At 42.7% G+C, this 21,529-nt stretch overlaps 1 protein-coding gene across 7 annotated transcripts in view; it reads right to left on the bottom strand.

Moving 5' to 3' along the window:
• KATNAL1 (katanin catalytic subunit A1 like 1) overlaps positions 1 to 21,529 on the bottom strand; it is a 76,296-nt gene that overhangs the window by 30,975 nt on the left and 23,792 nt on the right. For 2 of the 7 annotated variants that reach the window (XM_072850408.1, XM_072850413.1), the window contains 6 exons: positions 16,663 to 16,787; positions 16,056 to 16,161; positions 11,112 to 11,270; positions 10,127 to 10,253; positions 9,052 to 9,186; positions 6,617 to 6,743 (listed from right to left, as the gene is read on the bottom strand). In XM_072850408.1, coding sequence (XP_072706509.1) covers positions 6,617 to 6,743; positions 9,052 to 9,186; positions 10,127 to 10,253; positions 11,112 to 11,270; positions 16,056 to 16,161; positions 16,663 to 16,787 — 779 coding nt within the window. Of the gene's footprint in view, positions 1 to 1,429; positions 5,118 to 6,616; positions 6,744 to 9,051; positions 9,187 to 10,126; positions 10,254 to 11,111; positions 11,271 to 16,055; positions 16,162 to 16,662; positions 16,788 to 21,529 lie in introns of those variants that run through there. The other 5 variants (XR_012040437.1, XM_072850410.1, XM_072850411.1 and 2 more) reach the window with 5 other exon arrangements.

Below are 21,529 nucleotides of genomic sequence, written 5' to 3'. Positions count from 1 at the left end.
CAACCGTGTATGCGGTAAGTGGGTCAGAAGAACAGGTCACAACCAGCATACAAAACCAGGCTGGCTTAGAACACAGAGAGGGTCAAATGCCCCTGTGCTGTGGGAGGTGGGAACATCACCTGCTGCTGCAGCTCTGTCAGCTAAGGTTCGTGTGGAAGTCGGGCTCTGAAACACGGGTGATTGAGGCACCCGCAGCCACAGCCAAGCTGTTGCACAGTGCTCTCATGAAACACAACGTGAGCCGGGAAAAAGACCGTGTGCCACGTTCTCTGAATTGAAGCATCTCTCTGCCTTTGCTATCACCAACATGGGTGGCTTTATGCAGTCGGCGTTATTCCATCAGAGGGCTACTGAGGCTACTCCTGCCCAGCGTGGCTGCAGTCTGGGTTGACAGCGTTGTTCGGTGGGCGGCTCACACGGAGCGGGCCCCGGCTGCCGCCACAGTGCTGACGCCCGCTTTACAGCAGCAAGTTAATCTGCACTCCCAGGCTCCTTGCTTGCTCCTTGGTAGCACTTTCACCTGCGTGTTCATCATGTTCTTATCTGTCACTACAGATCCAAAAAAATTCTCAGTCCACAAACTGATGCAGGGTAATTTATTCCAAAAACAGACAAAAAAAATTTCACTGCTTCCTCTGCTGCTTCCACCTCCTTGTGCCTGGACTGTACAGCTAAGTCTTTGCTTGCTTGATGGAGGACTTCTTTAGAGCACACAAGCTCCTTCATCTTTACCATGATCAGAACAAGTCAGTGCACCTTTGTATTTCACAGTCTCTTTTAAACTGGGGTGAGCTGAACTTTCTATGCAAAGATTTGACCTCTCCTGAAATCCCTTGATCAGCAATTTCCCTTGCTCGCTCTTTCATGCTTGAGGCATTATGAAACACTGGAAACTACACATACTTTCATAAGGAAGTTAGTTAGAAAATTCAAATAATCAACTCAGTCCCAAGAGACTTGGGGTCTCTTTCCAAGTTTGAAAGCTCTTTCCTAACAGAAGTTTCGCTCTTGAAAGCCGTCTGGTTAGCAGGCAGCTGATGATATAGCTTCTCTGGAGCCCGATTATACTTCCAGCTCAGGGGCAAGTTATAAAAAAGCCTGGCCAGCCCTGTGAGGTCCAAATCAGGTGCTAACACTGAACATCTGCTGGGGCCTCTGCTCTCCTCTCCCCCACCCTCCTTCCGTGTGCCGGGCATTGGAGCATTCCCCATTTTATAGCTTGTGGCAATGAAAGGCCAATTTAAGAGGCAAAGCATTGCTGACAGCGTTATCCAAAAAAACCAGACTCTGCTTTAACTGCTCTTCATCCAGGACTTCGGTGAATCCACCACCACTGTTACATGCTGAAAAAATCTGCATTGTGTGGCAGCCTTTGGAAACAGTTACCAGCAAAACACTCACAGCCCAACCCGAGCGAGACAAAGAGACTCTACGTGTACATTTATTACTTCATACAACCAGACTGCTTATTGTACAAAAATTAACAGTGCCACCCAAGAGGGCCTTCACAGATGTTTAGAAAGAGACACATAAACACAGCTTTAAAACATGTTTTAATTTAGGTACAAACTACTGAAGCACCACACATTGTGTGCGTATATATACACATACACACGTGTGCACATGTATCGCCATACAGACACAGACTGAACAAATTGTCACAGCAGGCTGCGATATGCTCGTACATTGCTCTCTCAGGAATCCAACATCCCTACACAAGGGTTTCCCCCAGCGGGACACGAACTGGACTTATGCTGAGCCATAAGCTCATCCTTAGGGCCTTGAGCTGCTGCTGCTGTTGGCCTGGCCTTCCTTCCTTGGTCGCTCCTTGCTGCACCCCACTGCTGGCTCCCCTCTTGAGTTAATAACCCAATCTCCAAGCCCACCTAGGTGAGTGCACCAGAGTGACTTGGTAAAGATGCAAGGGTCAGCATACAGGGTCAGATCCCTATTCTGAAAAGTCTCAGCAGGGAAGGGATGGTCTCTGTCTTGCAGGGTGCTTGATCTAGCAGGGCCAAAGTCACAGGTATAATGCTTGGGCACAACCATCGTACATATAAACATCTACAGCCTGGAAACTTTCTATTTTCTGTTCTGCAGCAGTAAAGGATGTATGGACCTGTACAGGAAAAACATATTTGGGGTAGAAATTATGACCTTTAGAGAAAAAGACAACAGCACCTGAATAATTCCTACTAGAGGGAATGCCCAGTACAGTGAATTTTGCTTAACATCCAAGAGGGAAGTTTAACGCCTTAAGGTAGAAAGTTCATCAAAGAGCTAAGGAATGACATTTTTGCTAAATGCTGTGCTTTCATCAGCAGGAAGGGGACTGCTGCTTGCAATATGAAATGGAGCAAACTGGTACTTAGACCTTTCTAAGCAGCAACTGTTGAATCCCAGCACTGCTCTTGGGCAGCTGAACAGGGTAAGTTATTGGCATTCACGTCTATTCCCTTCTAGATCTTGCTTGTGTAGACTAAGCCCCTCGGGCAGCAATGGCCTCTCTAGTAAGAGATGCTGAAGTGCTAATCTGGCATTGGCCACAGAAGATTCACGTAGCTTTACTAATTTCTACTGCAGTAAAACAAACAAACAAAAAAAAGAGTAACAGCTGCAGCCTACCACTTTCATAATGAAGAAATGACAGACTGTAGCAAGGTTTTCAAAGCTTTTTCTCTATAAAGTCCAGTTATTCCCTGGGAGGAACAGACTAGCCCTGGTAGGAATTTATCCAAAAATTATGGAGTCAACACAGCTTCTACTTGCTCATCTTCCAATGCAGAGAGAACTGTTCCTTTTAGTATGACAGCCGCAGGTATGGTGAATCCCAAGGGCTCTACTGTGCCGTTAGTGCAAACCGATCAGGAAAGAAGCAATTGGAGCTTTTATTCTCCCTGTAGGTAAAGAGGGTAAAAGCTGATGCTCTTCCTGCATGAACCTCCCCATCCAGGAGTGTAACAGGGCCTAATGCTAGCCAGCGGAGATGCTCCGTCCTTCAAAAGACATCAACAGCAGCTGTACCTCAACCAGTCTAGGAACCCTAGAAGGTATTTTTCTGGAGTGCCACATGGAAACATGCTTCTAAAGCCCCGAGTTTCATGTCAAATGCAAGATTGGCAGAATCTCCATGGTGTTCCTCCATGCAAATTGGGACAGCCCTTTAAAATGACAGGATCAATCCGAGACATGGTCTTCACATACAACGGAAGAAAAAGGCATACTGACAGACAAAACAGCAATTGTAAAACAGCTTTAGAAGTCACTCACATAATCAGATAGATGCTGCAGAGCTGTCATGCACGTATCCTGACAGTCCTTGCTATTGAACAGTAGACAAGCTTGAGCAGCATTTGCCTTAGTGGTTCACATGCCATGGCCCAAGAGACCAGTGTGCTGAATTACTGACGTTATTGGGAACTTCCAGGAACTAGCAAAAAGGAACAAATAAGGATATATTCCCATTCAAGAGGAGGTGTTATCTGTTTCTTACTCCAGTTTGCCACATCTGGCTATGCCACTAGGAGTCTCAGCAGAGAGCCAAGGGGCAGAATACCTACCAAACGGCACAGCAACTCATATCCACGATACTTCCAGCCTAGCTCACAAAATCACCAAAAATTTGAGAGCTTGCATATTCCTCTGTAAATTTAACCTCTCCTTCTCATTCCTACCACAGGAAACCTTTATATGTCAGACTCACAGCCCAAGTCTGTGAAAAGCTCATATAGTCAGCATGACAGTTATACTCTAGAGAGAGGATTTCACATGCTAGAGTTTATAACCCAACCCTTCTCATCCCTGCACTTGTACATGGGAAGGGAAGAAACAGGTAAGAACATAAATGAGATCGTACGGATTATTTTCCCCTAAATCAATAACATTTATACATTTTTAAGAAATCTTCATTAAAAAAAATTAAGCATGAACAGTTCTACAACATAACCAGGTGCAAATTCCATTGCCTAGTAAAGCTAGGAAAGAGTTCATGTCTAATCAGAAATGGAAGTCCACAACCATGTGTTTTAAGGACAGCCTTGTGTTTTAAAGACAGCCTTGATATTAGTGTCTTTACTGTATTAAACTCTTGGTACTTAAATAATAATAGTAATAATAATATCTAGACAACACAGACAAAGTATAGGATGACACATAAGCATAAAAGTGCAAGATGTAACTTAAGTCAAAGTGTCTACTGGTCAAACTGGTACAAACTATGTTCAGAGATCAAGCATAAACCGCAGAGAGCAATCAAGGCCCTTTTGTTTTCCTCTCATTTCCATCAGAAATCATCACAGGTAACATCAGTCCAGCCTGAAGTGACATCGATTCCAAATAGGTGTACATGAAAGGAAAGGCGAGCCCATGTCTTGATGGAAAACTGATCCTCATTTCCTCTGCGTAATGCCAATTAATCCACAGGCTTTGCTCTGAATATCCGGGCAGAAAGAGAGAGAACAGTAACTTCGATGCCACATTCAAGGGAGGCAGAGTCAGCAGCTCAACAGAAACGTAGCACTTAAGAGCAGGGGGTACAATGAGCCCTTGTTAGCTCCTCTGGAGTCACATCCCCCAGCTGATTCATTGATTCCAGCCATGAAAGGTGACTACGAGGAGGTTAAGTAACACTGCTCTTCATTGGAAAAATAAAAATATTATCCTCACAAGTATAATTTTTCCCTTCCTGTTTGTCTTATTTTACTATTTCAGAGATAAAATATCTTTTACAATACCAGCTCATTATTGTGTTCATTCCCTTTAAAGGCAAATTAAGTTTAAAAGATCTTGTCACCAGAAGGGGGTGGGATAGGGGCAGAGGCAGACCTTTTATTAAACCTTTAAAAAGATTTCTAACTCATTCTGCAAGTGAAAACAACAAAAGCCATAAAACTCCAGCAAAGGAGAGCTGTCACTGAGATTAAGCAGATCCAAACTCCACCATCCATTTTTCATACTTCTCCAGGTCTGCAGCAGAAACAGATTTGGAGATTTTCTTCAGAGCCAGCTCAAAGTCCCCCTTGGTAACCGGCATCTGAAGCTCCTCTTTAGAAAGTGCACGAATCTCTTCTGGAGTTAAGCCGTTAATACGTCGTCTCATTGCCATTAAAGAGGCATCCCTGGAAATACAGGACAATGTATGGGAGCTAATTGCTAGCAGCATGTGCTGCAAGCCTATGAATTTTGATTGTATTCTCTTGCTAGAAACCACTGGCAGGAGCACTTAAGAGAGCATTTATTTACCATAGAAGATGCGGTTCACATCTTTCTTAGCTTCCATGTTCCCAGATCACTACATTAATTCAACATAAAGAATGCATTGGCACCAAAACCCATTTAAGCATATGGTAAATGTGCAGAGATAATTAAAACTATAAAACTGAAAACCTTTTACAATGATTCATAGAGATGAAATTTTACAACTTCAGTGCAGGAAAGGGCAGGGTGGGAGAGGAACTGCACTCAAAGACTTTTTTTTTTTTTTTTTTAAAGTAGTCTGGATTTTACACCCCCATCCCCTTAGATTTCAACCTTCTCCCCACCATGTAGCACAAAAGGACAGTCAGCCCAGTTCTGTTGCCTGCTCGCACATAGCACCTGAATCTGTAAAGGGCAGAGCAGGAGGCGTCAGCCACTAGCATCACGTGGCCCTCCAGGGCTGAGGCCATCGTGCCTGTGGCTCCTCACGCTCTACCTGCTCCACGACTCCTCCCCAGCTCAGATGCTGCCAGCATGGCCCACTGGCATGGAGAATACTGCTCATTTCTCACACCATGGCCCACATGCAGTCTGAAATTACATTTTCTCTTTCCCCAGGTTTTTCCCAGCAAGGGATAACACAGGCCTCAGGGAGAACAGGTAATTTAACTATTGCACTGCATGACACACACCAAGTTTTCAAAACCATAGAGTCATTTCAGAATTTCAGCAAAGCAGCAGGGGAAGAAAAAAAATCTCAAGCCATGTTCTTAAAGGATCAGTTTCTCTTGGCAGGGATCCTAACATTGTAAGGGACATAGACTTCCTACCAATAAGTTTTTCCAAATACCTATCCTCCACCAGAAAAGCCTCATTTGTCAAAAAATGAAACAAATTGTGGGAACAGTATGGAAATAAATTCAATACTAACGCTATAAACTATCTGTATCACCCTTGCACCTAGAAGATTCAGCCAGAAACCAAGACCGTACTGCAGTGAGGGCTGTCCAAACATAGAGCATATAGAAGCCCTAAAGACATGTTCTGTGAAAGGTTCCTTTGCATCACAAAATTCTAGCTCTTAAACTCACGGGATTTAAAAATAAAATAAAATAAAAATCCAAACCTGTTTTGCACTACATTAACAAATATTCAGTAAATGCAGACAATGGTAACGCGACATTTGCTCAATTTTTTTCTCTTCAGAGACAAGAAAACTTAACCACATCTCATACAGAGACTCCACGGTCTTTAGACTGCTCCAGATGACAGTAATGCATGGTTTCAGTAAATAGATTTGGGCCTCAAACATAGTCACTATTAGCATGGCTTCAGCTGTAGTGGGTATTGCCTTTCATCACACAATGTAAATGATGACTTTCCATGCAGTTTTATTTGCAAATTAAGGGGGATGAAATACCTGCAAACATTAGTGATGTCAGCGCCAGAATACCCTTCAATCTTCTCAGCAATTTCTTCAAGGCTGATATCAGGATCCAGTTCTACCTCCCGAAGATTAATCTTAAGTAGTTCTGCTCTGCCTTTTGCTAAAACATAAAAATACTTGTTTGAAGACTTGCAAGGGTAACATTAAAAAGAGAAATAAACACAACTTCGATTTTTCAGTGAAAAGTACAAACAAAAGGGTTTAATATAAGAAAAGAGACAGAACAACATAGTAAAGTGTGCTATCAAATACAGTAAAGTATATGGTTAAAAGTAGTATATTAAGACAGTATACTCTTTAGACATTTTCCAAAGTCATACGTCATTAAAAATGTCTGTTATGTCTCAGGTGACAAAGCATTTGGTCACATACTACCCAAGGGCACAAAAGCACAATCCTACAAATGTCTGCTTCTTCTCACATCCCTTTGGATTCACTCACTGTTCAAGTGTTTGATTGCGTATTATTCACAAAGTTTCATTAAAACCACAATGAGTATTCTATTAACAGAGCTTGAGACAGCACAAACCCCTTAACAATAGGCTGAACTTTAAGCATATGTTTAAGCACTTTACTCAGTTGGGACCCAAGAAAGCTGTTGAAGCCTGATAGAAAACAGATACATTAATACAGTAAACATATTAATATATTTACAATACAAATGTCCTGGTATCCCACTTTCAGACCTAGATGCAGTGTGAACACAGTGATAACCAGCTGCGTAAGTGAGCACTTATGCAGCCAATTAACCATTTTTCTTCAAGAGGGCATGTGCATATGTGCATTTGGGTACATAAGTTAAGCAGCCTAGGCTTATAAGAGGGAATTCACATTTGACAGCTTAGCCCTCAGTGCAACTCTGCACAAGGATGGTAAAGAAGAGGACGAATGCCTTCCTGGCTTTTACTGTACAGAAAAATATACCAGCTCAGCACCTTTATTTCCACAGTGACCGACTTTTATGACCTAGAAAAGAGGACAACCACAACAGAAGAAATAGCAGTAGGAAAGGCTAAAAGTCTTAAGGAAATATCCACACTTATGTTTTATTTATTGATGTCCCTAATTTTAAAAAAGGGGGGAGGGGAAATAGAAAAGAAATTAGAAAGCTTGTCTAAAGCTGCTGGTTTTGTGTGCTTTGCAGAACTATCAAGAATATAGTTATCAATCACACACAACTGGCACTAGCTATAAAATGGAGATTTATTATTTACAGAGCACAATGTACATACAGCATACCTGCAGAGAGCGTCCTGTATCAGAGAACATTCTTCTAATCTTTGCTATGGGACTAAGCAAGTCCTTGCAGTATTTTGAAAATGAAACACGGTAGAATATAGACTTGCATCAAATTCCACAATATACAGGTGTATATATGACATATCACTTTTTCAGTTAAAATGCCTGAGTACATCAAATCACACAGCACAGTTATAAATGCATCATTTAGACTTGCCCAGAACAGCTCAACATTCTTATTTACAGAACAGATGCAACAGAACGTAAGATTCGAAATAAAACTGCAGCACATCTTGTATGTTGTCCAGGGTGTAATACACTGTGTCAAAAAAACCAATCTTGTTTAATTAGAAACAAGATCTGATAGGATTTTAAACTAATTGGTCATAGACAGGTATCCTGTTCGGAGCTGTTACCACCTGTAAGCTGCAAAGACAAGCTGTACAACTATTAAGTGTCCTTATACCTGCTACACTCAATCACAACTGCTGTCACCATGAACATGCATCTTGTTATCTTGAGTGCTCATGCAGGGAGATGAGACATCCACTATAGCAAGAAGAAACGATGCTATGCAAACTTCAAGTGATAGGAATCTCAAAATTAATAGGACAGGTGAATGACAGCTAGGAAAGACAATACAAGCTGAGACATCTTAGGGCAGGAAAGCAATCAGCCCGCTGCATTCTGAGTGACTCAAAGCACAGTCATAAAGGCGAGCAAGCAGTGATTTACAATGAACTAAGCCTGTAAGTGAAAATTCATGGATCCACTTCTTTGCATTTGTCTGCAAGGGCACAGAGTGCGTTTGCAGTATTTCTAAACATGTCCAAAGACTGCCTTTGATGATCACTCAAGGATTGACTGTTAAACATTTAAAATAATTCCAGGCTCATTAAAACTAACTCTCTTTCAAAATGTAAGAGCCCATCAATGGGCTTGCAATGAAATGCTGCAGCTCTTTGTTTTTAAGCCCCCAAGCAAGTAGTATTTTTTTTCTTTCTCTCACTCTCTTTAAAAATAAAGCCACCCAGCCAAATGATTAACCCCTGAATTTCACTGCTCATCACAAAACCATCATGATTCCTCCCAAACCCAACAGTCCTGCAGTAGTCCTGAGCCCATGTTGCAAAGGCCATTTTAAAGGAAAACACTCGTAGCAAACATACCTGTGGGCAAAGGTATATAAATCCTCTTCTCCAGTCTCCGTCGGAGAGCTTCATCGATATCCCAGGGAAAATTTGTAGCTGCTAATACCATAACCATCTTGGAAGGGTCATCATTTTCCAGAGCACCACCTACCCCTGCAAGCACAACAGTTTAGAGAAATTTCACTCCACAGCTCTTACTGATTGAGATGCTTGGTAAGAAACACTGCACAAACATTGCAAAAGGTTGGACTAAGCTAAGCAACAGCTCTATGTAGTCCTAGTGCTGCTTTCCAAAATTCCCATAGCTTAGGTGTGACAAGGCCATTAGTGTCACAGAGAGGGGGACAATTCGTTCTTTTGCTGAGTCAGGGGAGGCCTTTCTTTGCCTCACAGTCATATGTGAGCATAGCCCTGCTAGTCCCACCAAAAGTCAAATCTGTCAAATCTGGCCATAGAAGAAACAGAAATCACTCCCTGGCCTCCCAAATGAGGACTGCAAAGAAATTATCACTTTGGGGCAAAAAGTTGCCTACCCTGAGTTTACCACAATGAAGCTGTGCATTTGAGGACATTATAAATAGTAACAACTGCAATACAGAGGTGGTTACCAAACCACTATGCCATACAATATTCCTCAGATGGTCATCCTCATTATGTGCACCTGCATGGAACAGGTACTAAATCTGAATAAAAGGGTAATATTAGCTGCCACCACAGAATACATCAAAATCAGATCTCACAATGGGGTCCCTGAGCTGGAAACTCTAGCAAAGGGGAGAAATTTGTTTAAATTGCATCAAAATTAAAGACCTGTACTAAACTGCATGAATCTCCATTATCCGCTTCTCCTAGCATCTGTCTCTTAAATATGAGTTTTCAATTTACCATCAAAATGGCCATTTTAGAAAAGAATAAAGCAGAACACCCTTTTCAGTCATCTGCCTTCAAACAGTCCAAAAATACACTACTCTCAAATTCTGCCTTATTTTTCCCCATCCGTAAAGCCAGGTTTTCCAGATTGCTCAAGTTCTTACATTCCCACCTGTAAAGAAACAGCACCCCAGCCCCAAACGCGGATCTAGACACTTGTTACCATCCATTTGCACAAGCAGCTCTGACTTCACTCTGCGACTCGCCTCGTGTTCGTCAGACGTGCCTCTGCGGCTGCAGATGGAATCTATCTCATCAATGAAGATTGTTGTTGGAGCATAAAACCTCGCCTTTATTCAAATGAAAACATCACTATTAAGGCTGAAGCAGCAAGCACAGGCCCTCATCAGACCACGACCCAGTCCCACTAGACACGCTACACACATAGCTTCCCTGCCTGTCACAAGAAAATAATTCAAGATCTTGATTTACGAACTGTTTGGCATATGGTTAAGTTTAAATTGTGCTCCTCAAGTCACGGGTCTTTCAGTGTTGGTTGGTTTTCCTCAGCAACTAATTTTGCAAAAAGGAATACAATCAAAATACAGGAAGTTTTTCATGTCCAGGTTTTTCTGCAGTGAGGGGAAAGCCCAGGAGACAGAATGGAGCTCAGCCTGTCTCAACAGAGACAGGTTTTAACTGTGAGTATGGCAGAAGTGCAGCGAGAATCCCAAAGAGGTGAATGACCCTTCAGCATAGGTCCACATGGGCATGTCCTTCACATACCCCACATGATGGGCTGCACCCAAAACTTCACTGAGAGGCTTGTGTCCATCGTTCAGAACAGAAACAGAGCTAAAACATGTATTGCTTCTAGAATAACAGTTCCCAATCCCTTCCAATTTCAAATCTACTTCCTATGGGCTTATCCCATAACCGAGTAAGAACTGAATTTCTGTCAAGGTCACGACTCTACATCTAGTCTGTAAAACGCTATCCTAACCATGGGTGATGAACCATTTCCTTCTTAATCCTCAACGACATATCAGAAAAGGATGCAAACACAGAGACTGTGCCTTTCTATCTGGTTGACGGGGTGTCAGTGCAATGAACTCTATGCTTCCAACATGCTACTAGAGGGGCAGGAAACGAAGGGAGATGTCCCTTCTCACCTTAGCGATCCCCAGATCACATCATTGAGGACATACCATTTCAAACAAGAGGCGGACCAGCTTCTCAGACTCGCCCCTGTATTTAGATGTCAGGGTAGAGGAAGATACATTGAAGAATGTTGTTCCACATTCTGTAGCAACAGCTTTTGCTAGCATTGTTTTGCCAGTGCCAGGAGGACCAACCATCAGCACACCCTGAAAGGTGAAAACAAAGGTAATTAACAACAAATAAACAAACTTTGCAATTGGTACTCTACACTACATCTCAATATGATCCAAGATCTGTATTTTAATTGTTTAATAACACAATTGCCATCAGTGGAAAACAAAAGACAAGAATCCTGCTTTCAAGAACTGCCTAGAAATGCTTTGGGATTTATTCTTCTTACCACTCCACCAGAGAATGAATCACAAAAGCCAGTAACTGTTGCTGCACCTATCACCTGGGAAGCGGACAACAGATTTACAGCCTTATTCTGAATTGGACAGAGCTTGGACTTGAACTTAGGCCTTTCCCAACTCACGAGGGGCTGCACATGCAGATGAAGAGAGTGACTTCATTTTGGAACAAAGGCCCCTTCATGAAGAAAGCTTCACAGAAACCAAAATACTTTTGCAGAAAGTTGTGTTCCCTCAGTAGGGCATTCTTCTATAGAAAAACATTTTGCCAAAAAATCGTGATGATGTGTATGTATGAATCTGGTTGATTTTTACATTTAAGTATGAACGAGAGCATTCACTGAAAACAAGGGTTTGTCACACTGTTTAATCTCTCCATCTCAGTGCTTCTACAGCCATACTACTGCATCTTAGCAATTCCTGGATGGAACACCATCCTCACCACACTGTTGGATGGCAGAAGAGCACTGCTATTTCTATTTCACAGATAAGCAACTGTGGCTCATGTGGACTACCGCTCAGTCCCACAAAAAGCCTAATATGAACCTCAGTGATTATTCAAAAAGCTTTGAACTAGAAAACTGAACTAAAATTGTTAAGTCCCAGGTTAGTATCCACATCATCAGACTGTCCTTCTATCTGTGGTCTATCTGAAAGACAGACTAAGGAGCACACATCTCTGCAGCTCAGCACATTCACCCATCATTACGCAAGCAGGTTTTTAGCTAGACACACAGTGCTCTCAGGATCCATGTTAAGATCGTAGCACTGAGACTGGTTAATCACTCTCGATAATATTTCTAAATGTAGTTATCTTTACGGATAGTCTTTCCAACCCTTTCAGCAGCAGCGCTGGAGAAGGACAACACACTGTTCCATCCCTGTACAGCACTAGAATAAGGCACTGTGATTTCGAGCATGGCACCATGAAAATGTAGTGCCTAAGGAGCTTGGGTTTTTTCCCCCCTCTCAATCGCAAGATCTTATTACATGCTAACAAGAGTTTCCTAAAGTAAAGTTGTACTGTGTTGCAAGGGTAATCAAATTAGCTAGAATTAGAACTGCACATCATAATGTGTTTTGCAATTAATAACTTACATAAAATGCCACAGCAATAAAATATCTGTTAAATGCAAGCCACACAGCAAATTAGATTTCATCTGTTCCTCACAAAAATTTACTTCAAAAGCACAAAGAATGACATGGAAGAGATCTATAAAAACAAATCAACCGGGAACGCAATTATTCAAAAATGTACTATTCAAAAGCAATAGCCTCTCTGTACTCCATTTTCCATTAACTCTTAATACCTTTATTGCCATTTAACACTTAGCTAATGCAAGCTCAACATACATTCATTGGTAAATTAAGTTAGAAATGTTCACATTCCATCCATACAGCTAACAGTCCAATGTCACTCCTCAGGCTGCCCAAGGTTTCCTAAGCTCCAGAGCAGCAAGCATAAAAAGTAAATGGACTCTTTTTCTCCCCATGAACATTCAGACATATACTGTGATTCGAGTTGCTGCATAGTCATACTGATATTATAATAATATTGCAAGTACAACCCTGGAGTAACTGAGTGGAAATTACTCAGCCTGTGATGTGCAGGTCAGAGATGACTTACTGTTCTCTCCAAGTTTCAAATGTGTTTGTTTAATATTTTAAAACAAACTTCACCTCAGTTCAAATCACACTTGACTCCTGTGTTTGACAAACTGTGTTTACTGCAGGACCTGGTGATACAAGGGACTAATGTCATTTTTTGGATATTGCTTTGGTCCTCTGTTATTATGGAAGGTCAAATTCTGGCTTCAGCTACACATACCGCTCACTGCTGAAATCAAAGCCCATCGCTTCGCACCTCCTGTGTAACTATTACAGTGAGCATTACCTAGCATGTGATACTGGTGGCATTATATATGTGCATAACAGAGGTGCAGAGCAGCCACACCAGGTGTAAAGCCAGGGGAAAACCAAGCTCGCTGTGGATAAAGATGATAGAAATATCAGTTAAGAAAAAACAAAAACAAAAAAAAACCAAAAAAACTTGAGTTCTCAGCAAAACAAGATGTGCACGGTTTCAAACAGAAACACATTGGATCAAATTGCTCTTTCTCTCTGCAAACTAGGAGGCTGACACTTACTCACTAGTTAAAATCCTTGACAAACACAAAGACTTCTTTATTCTTCCTCTAAGGCTCTGTTAATCCAAAGTATTCCAATAAGAAGCTGAAATGCACCACAGGGAGTAAGTGTTCTGATGAAATCACTGCAGGGTTACTTCTTGTTGTTGTAACAATCACTAGCAGAGCAGTGGGAAGCACAGCGAGCAACTGGGCCTTCTTGGCACAAAATAGTTCGGAGAAAAAGAGCGAGCAAGCCTGTGGACACTCAGAAACCCGTGGCTGCAAATATACAGCACCTGTGCTGAATCAGGGAAGACAGCTGGCTCCTTCATATAGGGCACTGTCCTCTGAATACAGACACAAACTGTGAGGGCTGTCTTGGGAATTGTTCTCAGGAGAGTCTGAACATCCAAGACCAGATTTGGCTGCCTTTTCCCTGAATTATTGTCCTGAATGCCTAGGCTCAACAAATGCCTGCTGCTACACTGATTACTGCAAGAAACAGTCTTCCCTTCAAAACTTCTCATCCTTGTAGCACAGTCAGAGGTCAACAGTAGGGAAAATACATGCTGTTCTGTGTGAAAAATAAATTCAGAAGAGTTACAGCTTCACAAGTCACCAGGGAAAAGGCTAACAATGAAGACTTTTCATGGACTCGTCAGACATCAATTTGCATTTCAGACTGACGAGAGGAAATAACCTTAAAATTTCTTTCCATGTCCACAACCACCTAGTTTTCAGAGGCAACACTGCTCAGTAGGAAAAGATAATCTTACACAGAGAGACGGAGACTGTAATTCTTTAAAATACCAGGCTGTTGTTTCTTTATCCACTGCCACAATACTTGGAGACAGGGCCAGTGGCACTCTTCATGTTCCCTGCAGTCTGCTGAGATACCTGCCTTAAAGACAGATGGCCACTACATCCTCTAGGCATGTTAACAGGTGATAAAAGCATAGCAGCTCTTCACTCCCTTAGAAGTTTTTTGAGACTGGACAGATGGGGCCATGTAGTCTACAATAAGGGTATGGATCAACTTCCTCTATGCCAAGAGGAAAAGAGAGAGATTCAGCTGTTGAAAAGAGACTAAAATCTCACCCTACACTTGTAACCCACGATATGTAGGCTCTGTCCAAGATGACAGCTTGGTTAACCTTAAGGTTAACCTCAAGCCGACTGGTACTGACCACAAACACTCTAAACCCCAAAGGCCATATAGCCTCAGGCTAGGTTTGGGCTGTCCCCCTGCAACTCAGTAAAACCTCCATGAACAGCCCTCAAGCAGCAATCTCCCAGCTACCGCCATCAGCTCCCACTCTTTCCGACTTCCCCTCTTCAGTGTCTGTAGACACAAGCCCCAAGAATGACAGTCTTCTGCTCATCAGTTCCCGCAAGGCTTTGTTTCATAAATAAGCAGAATAACGGGGATCTAGGACTGGCTTAGGCTGGAGGAAGACAGCTTTGAGGGTCAGACCTACATATAAGCCAGAGAAGTACAAGGACCAAGCAGAAAAAGACAGGGCAAGTGTTAGCAACACAAAGTCTGACACGCTGCTGAATCAGCATACTAAAACACAGAAACTACTCACGTACACAGCATTCCCTACACATGCCATTGCCTTGCAGGCTCAGAATAACAATTTGCAGTCTCTTTTCCCCAGTAATCCTTCTCAGTAACCAGAAAGCCCTTGTGTTGTGACTAGTTATTCCCAAAACAAGTGTCAATCCATCCCACAACAAAAGCAAGATAATTTTATTTTCTGTTTACAGAAAACACTCAGCAACTTCCTCTCTCCTCTTCCTTTTTAGCTCTAAGCAAGGCCCAGATTGGGCTAACCTCTGGTCCATCAGCCAAGCCAGCTCAGTCCTATATCCTTCCTGTTGCACCACTTGCAGCTCATTCTCCCGCTTTGAATTTCCCCACTCCAGCAGTAACTATGCTCACCTGTAAATGTAACTGCAAAGCTAAATCATTACTCAGATTAGCCTCCTCTCTCCTTGCACCATCCAGCCTGCAGTTTGCAGTCCGAGTGATAGATAGTTGGCACATGCAGAATAAAACAGTCCAAGGACTGCTTTCCTCCGTGAAGTGTTGGAAGAGTAGCCACCATAATCCTAAGCAGAGCTGTCTACTAAGCATTTCTGCTTCTGTCAATATACCCTATATGCTTGCTCACACATGCAGGCTGACATATAGAAAGTATCAGAATGTCAACAAGCTATGGCTGAGTAAATACAAAAGAATTATTATTTACTGTAAAGCCCGCATTAACTTCCAGCTGTTTCTTTCAGCGCATTTTACATGAATCATTATGAGAAGATTTCATGAACAAATTCCTGATCTTTCCCATTTGCCTTTTTAGGTTTCTGCTACAGACATCCACACACATTACAGCAGCAGACATATATAACTACAGCTTGCCATTTACTAAAACACCAAATAAATTCCCACCTTCCAAGGTCTTCTGATCCCTTTGAAAAAATCAGGCATCCACATTGGAAGAACAACAGCTTCTCTTAATAATTTCTTGGCTTCTTCCAAATCTGCTATGTCATCCCTGTGCAAGATGAAGAAACTTGCATAAGATTCCTGTACACCAATATTTCTTCTATTTTTATACAAGAAAAATAGAAAAGCTTTTCACTTAGTACCATCTCTTTTAGCATGCCAGTATATGCCTCATGAGAGCACTCCTATAATCCTGTGACCTAAAATTGAATCTACTTTTGGAAGGTAGCGAAAAAATGATTTTCAATTAAGTTACCCAGAGCTGCTTAATTAAAAATTGTTTTGGACAATGTGAACACCAAAGCAGTATCTTTAAAGTTCTCTGGAGTGTACTTTCATTTCAGCAGTACCTGTAATGGATGTACTGCACATAATATCGGTTAGCAACAAAAGCTTAACGGTAATCAAATTACTAAACTGTTAAAACCAAAAGACCTTGTTTCACTTATCTGTAGATTCTGATGGGTCCCTGTTTTAAGAGTTAGAAGACGGATAATTTCTCTCCTTCTCCACACTACCAAAACCACTTGAATTGAGAAAATCCTCATACCAATGAATGCTTGGATTCCTTGATACAATGTCCCTTTCGAGAGCTTCGACCAAGTCTTTGTCATAACCCGCTCCATCAAATTTTTGAATTTCCCCATCACCAACTTCCTGGGTTATTTTCTTTCCCTAGAAATGGAAGTAATACAGGCTCATAAGGACATTATTCTTTCAACATATCCTTTACTAGCCATATATAGCAATATTGTCTGGTTCACTTCTGTAGAAGCCACAAGAAGGTAGCAAGCTTTAACACAGCTACCTCAGCACCATGATGGCCAGCAAAACCAATGTGTTCACACCCTACACTCCACAAAGAGTCCCCAAACACCTGTGGTTGCTTCTACCACAACAGCACCATGCTTCCTTCATAGATGCAGCTCACAGTAATATAAACCCCATCAGAGCTCATTACATACACAGTTGGTTGGTTGGTTTTAAAGCAGCAAACCAGACTCTCTTAACAGTGCTAAAACCACTCTTTAGACAACTGACATTTCCTGGCCAGCCGAAGGCACAAATGCAGGAACAGCCTCACAAAGCAGGCTGTGTCATGACTTAATGCTACATTAACTCCTGGCTGAAGACCAGAGCATCCAAAGCATATTGTGAAGATGCTACACCTGCCACACTACCTACCAGAGCTAAACAACTGGCACCCCATCATCACTGAAAAAGAACACAAAAGCTGCTACACCCATTGTCTTTGATGGAGGAAAATCAAGAAGATTCTCTCCCCTTATTTAATTAAAGCCTTCCTGCCCAGCAATTTCTCCTTTCCTCAACTGCAAACTATCTATTTCCCTCCTCTTATTCACAGGCCAGCTCCATAAACAGTTAAAATGCTTTTAAAAGGTCATATTTATTTAAAGGCTGCACCAAAAGCCCTAAAGAAGCTCCCAAGTCACCCAGGCTTCTTTGAACTACAATAATTTCTGCAGGATGCCAATGCTCATTCAGCAACACTGCCTCTGCCCCAAACGGCCCAGAGTTTCTGGTTAATACTTCCACAGTGCCGTTAAGCTTATGGGGGTGAAGTAACATTTTCCCTTTGAAGCATCAGGGCTCACGCTCCTCCTCTCCCACTTCAGAAGGAAACCGCTTCTCCTCCCAGCTCAACAGCAGCGTTTGGTGGAGCCTGAAAAGCAGCTGCACTGTTTTAACGAAAGAGGGTGAGTAGGGAGCTACTTTAGCACTCTTAACTCAGCTTCTAAACACTATCAGCAGCAAGTTAAAGAATCCCAGCTGGCTGGACAAAAGCAGCCTAGGCAAAGGCGGGCTGAGAGGCAGCTGGAGACACACAAATAACCTCACAGTGGAAAAAGGTAGCGATTACACCCCTCCCAGTTGCCGTTTGCCCACGAGGCCTGTGAGGGAGCAGTTTATCTTCCCACTATTTTAATTTCTTGCTTCCAAGTGAACTCTCTTGTTCAGTACTCCCAGATCAGTTTTTTTGCAGTGGAAATGAAGCTGAAAGTTGTGTTTAAACAAAAAGCTGGTGTCAAAAATGCAATGGTCTGGCATAAAAAGGAAACGGAGAAAAAAGCCCTGTAGAGTTTGGAAGATTTCAGGAGAGAGAAAATGAAATCCAAATGTAACCATAAAAAAAAAAAAAGGGAAAAAAGTGACAATGAAATTAAAGGTATTTGCTGTCTGTCTTTGTGACACGCTTCCCTCCTATCCCTCTGCAACAGACTGGTTTTCCTAGTGGAAGAATTTTTCTGCACATCGCAAAACAAATCGGATGTTTTGTTTTTTTCTGGGTGAAACAGAGTTAAGGCAGGCTTTACAAAGCAGGAGAAGGCAGGGCGGGTCGCCACAGCGCGCTGTAGAGGAGGCTGAGGCAGCAGCTCAAGCCCCCGCACCGAGCCCGGCTGGCAGATCTGCGCGCAGCCCGTTTGCTGTGCCAGAAAGGCGGTGAACCCGCACATCAGGCAACGCAGGCGGCACCGGGCCCGGCTGTGACGCTGCTCAAAGAAGCGGAAAAAAAATAGAAATAAAAGGGGAAAGCCAGGCCCCGCGCCAGGAGGGCGGCAGCACGGCGAGGCGCGGGAGGGGAGGGGAGGGGAGGGGAGGGGCGGGGCGGGGCGGGGCGGGGCGGCCCCGGCGGCAGCAGCGGCTCCTCCGCCGCGGGGTGGCGGCGCGGGGCCGCATCCGGGGCCGGGCCCAGCTCGGCGGCCCTGCGATATTTACTTTTCCGAGAACGGCTGTTCTTCTTGCTCCCTGCAGCGTGGCTCGCCAACGGAGGGAGGAGGGCGGCCAAGGGGGAGATGTACTTTCAGCATCACCTTGGCTGTCGTTTTAGGGACACTGAATGTTTCGATTTTTTTTTTTTCAGTTCCGGAATTAAAACAAGATTTAAAGTATTTACAGTTTTCACATGTAATAAGATTATTAATGTTGGTCCCAAATTGGTCCAACACGCAGTCCTCAGTCAGTAGGTAAGTGAGCAGAGACTAGAGAAAATAACTTCAAAAGATGTCACCTGAATCCAGGCAGCAGGAGTAAGCATGATTTTTCCAGTCATATTCTCACCTCTTCTGGTATTACTTTCCCAAAACAGCTTTAAATAAAGCTGCGGTGATGGCTTGTCTCTAAGAAGGTATGCCAACAGACAGCGATATACAGGACTGCAAAAGACTGCTCCCCCCCAGTCCCCTTGGGAATCCCATCACATAACCACCTCCTCTGCCAACCACATTCTGACTCAAACATGTTTAGAAATTTTCTGGGCTTTCCATCAGGAAGAGCTATCAGACCTGCACTAGCCCACTGGAACATAAACGTTATTTCCAAAATGAATGTATTTCTGCTCTTGTACTAAGTTGGTGCATTAGTTTCAGCAGTTGTCTCGTTGATGTGTCCACCACCCTGATGTACTTGCAGCACACGTGTGCTCTGCCTTCGTTTACCAAACCAAGTAAGTCTCCTCTTGGAACACAAGCTGAACACAATTACCTGTACACTTTGGCAACCCTTCCCCCCCCCCCCCCTTCTAATATTAACACATCTTTCTTGAGCACAGCTGTAGAAATGCACGCAAAATACCCCAGCTGCTGTCTCACCAGGGCCTCCTATAATGGCATGGGTATCTCTTCTCTCTGCTGGTAACACCTCAACGAACTGGGCCTCGGGTTTCATTTGCATTCGTTTCCATGGCTGTATCATACTGCCACCTTACACTCAATCTCGAACAGATCAATCACGTAGGATAACCCTGGTGGCTGCAATGACCAGAGCTGGGTCCTGAAGACATCTTGCTTTCCTGCAGGCCCTTCCCACTACACATAAACACCAAACAACTGCCAGATGCACTCTCCACCCCCTGCTGCCAAAGCCAATGGTGGCACCTGGCTGCGCCTCACTCCGGCAGCCAGCCCTTCCCATCACTGCCAGGAACTTTAACAAATTAAAGTTCAGCCTGATCCGATTTCTGCTGATATGTCCAAATATTTCTTCTCCTCCACTGCTGAGCTCCCAGCTTCTAGCAGAAATTCTTGTTGTAGTCTCCAAGTACACAGCCTGCTGCTCTGCACTGCTGAACATCATCCCATTTCCATGACTCCAGCACAGAGTCATCCAGTTCCTCCTGTACAACAGCCTCATTCACCTCTTCTGCTGATGGTGCTTCCCAACTTGGTGTCATCAGTAAATGCCTCTTTTTTGTGCCAGGGTCATTAATTTAAATATAAAACAAAAGTCAATCTCTACTCTTGAGGAAATCCATAAATGATTTGCCAGTTGACTGATACTTTTTGTTTCAGTACCACTTGTTTACATTCCCCTTGCTGCCTAATGCATCCCTACCTTACAGTTCTTCTACACCACACACTTGCTAGATTAACTAATTACTTCCCATGTGGCATCCAAGTAGAAGAATTTCTTTCCCTATAAGTTTAACTAGAACTCTAAAGAAAGTGCTGGCAAAGGCAACACCTTTGCTTAAGAAATCATATTTCACTTTTTGCTTAAGAAATCATATTTCACTTTATTCCACTTTCCAGTTAGTCCCAAGTCTTTCAATTTTCGTCCATTCTAAATTTGTTGTAAAACTTTGCGCACCGTTTAGGTAAAATTAACAACTCCAATTGCCTGGATCACTTTTCCTTTCCCCTTCTAAATACAGGCACGGTCAACACAACTCACCATTCACATGAGACAACAGCAGACCCAATAAATTTTACTGGAAATCTCTGCTCCCAATCCTGCGATTTCACCTCCTGGTTCTTTCAGCGTTCTCGGATGGAGATTATGCTGCCTTCCAGTCCCAATGCATGGAGATCTATGCCTCCACCTAAATACGACTCCCTCATCTCACATCCATATTCCTGTAATCTACCTTGTCTTTGCTTCTGATGACGCACATCAGAATAATCAAGCAAAAAAAAATTATATTTTTTAAGTCATATCTTCATCAATTTTAATATTCACTTCACTGATATGGTAGCACAGCCCTTGACTATTTCATATCCTTCACAATATCTACCATCCTTGTCCACTGGCATTCTAAAATAATCTGAAGAGTACTCCTGAAAAAGTGTTCGCTAGGGCTTATGCAATTTCTTTGCATGGTATTATGCAATTATTGCAATGGTATTATGCAATTTCTAAAAGACATACAGGTAGCATTCATACTGCCTCTTTAAGCTGAACTACTAAACAGAAGCTAAAATTTTTGGCAATGATCCAGCAGAAGGTACCTTGAGAACAAGCCTAATAATTTCCAGTGGAACTAAGAAGGAAGAAGCACTTGAAAGCAGTATTTTAGAAAAAGGAACACCTAAATATAAAGATTTAGTGGATAAACACCATCCAGTGGGTTGCAATTCAAAATTATTTTATATAGCACTACAAAAGGTCATTTTACAGGC

The sequence above is a fragment of the Ciconia boyciana genome, chromosome 1, assembly GCF_034638445.1.
Source record: "Ciconia boyciana chromosome 1, ASM3463844v1, whole genome shotgun sequence".
Taxonomy (NCBI): Eukaryota; Metazoa; Chordata; class Aves; order Ciconiiformes; family Ciconiidae; genus Ciconia; species Ciconia boyciana.
Note: the sequence above shows the minus strand (reverse complement) of the source record. Positions and strands in the feature narration are given on the sequence as shown.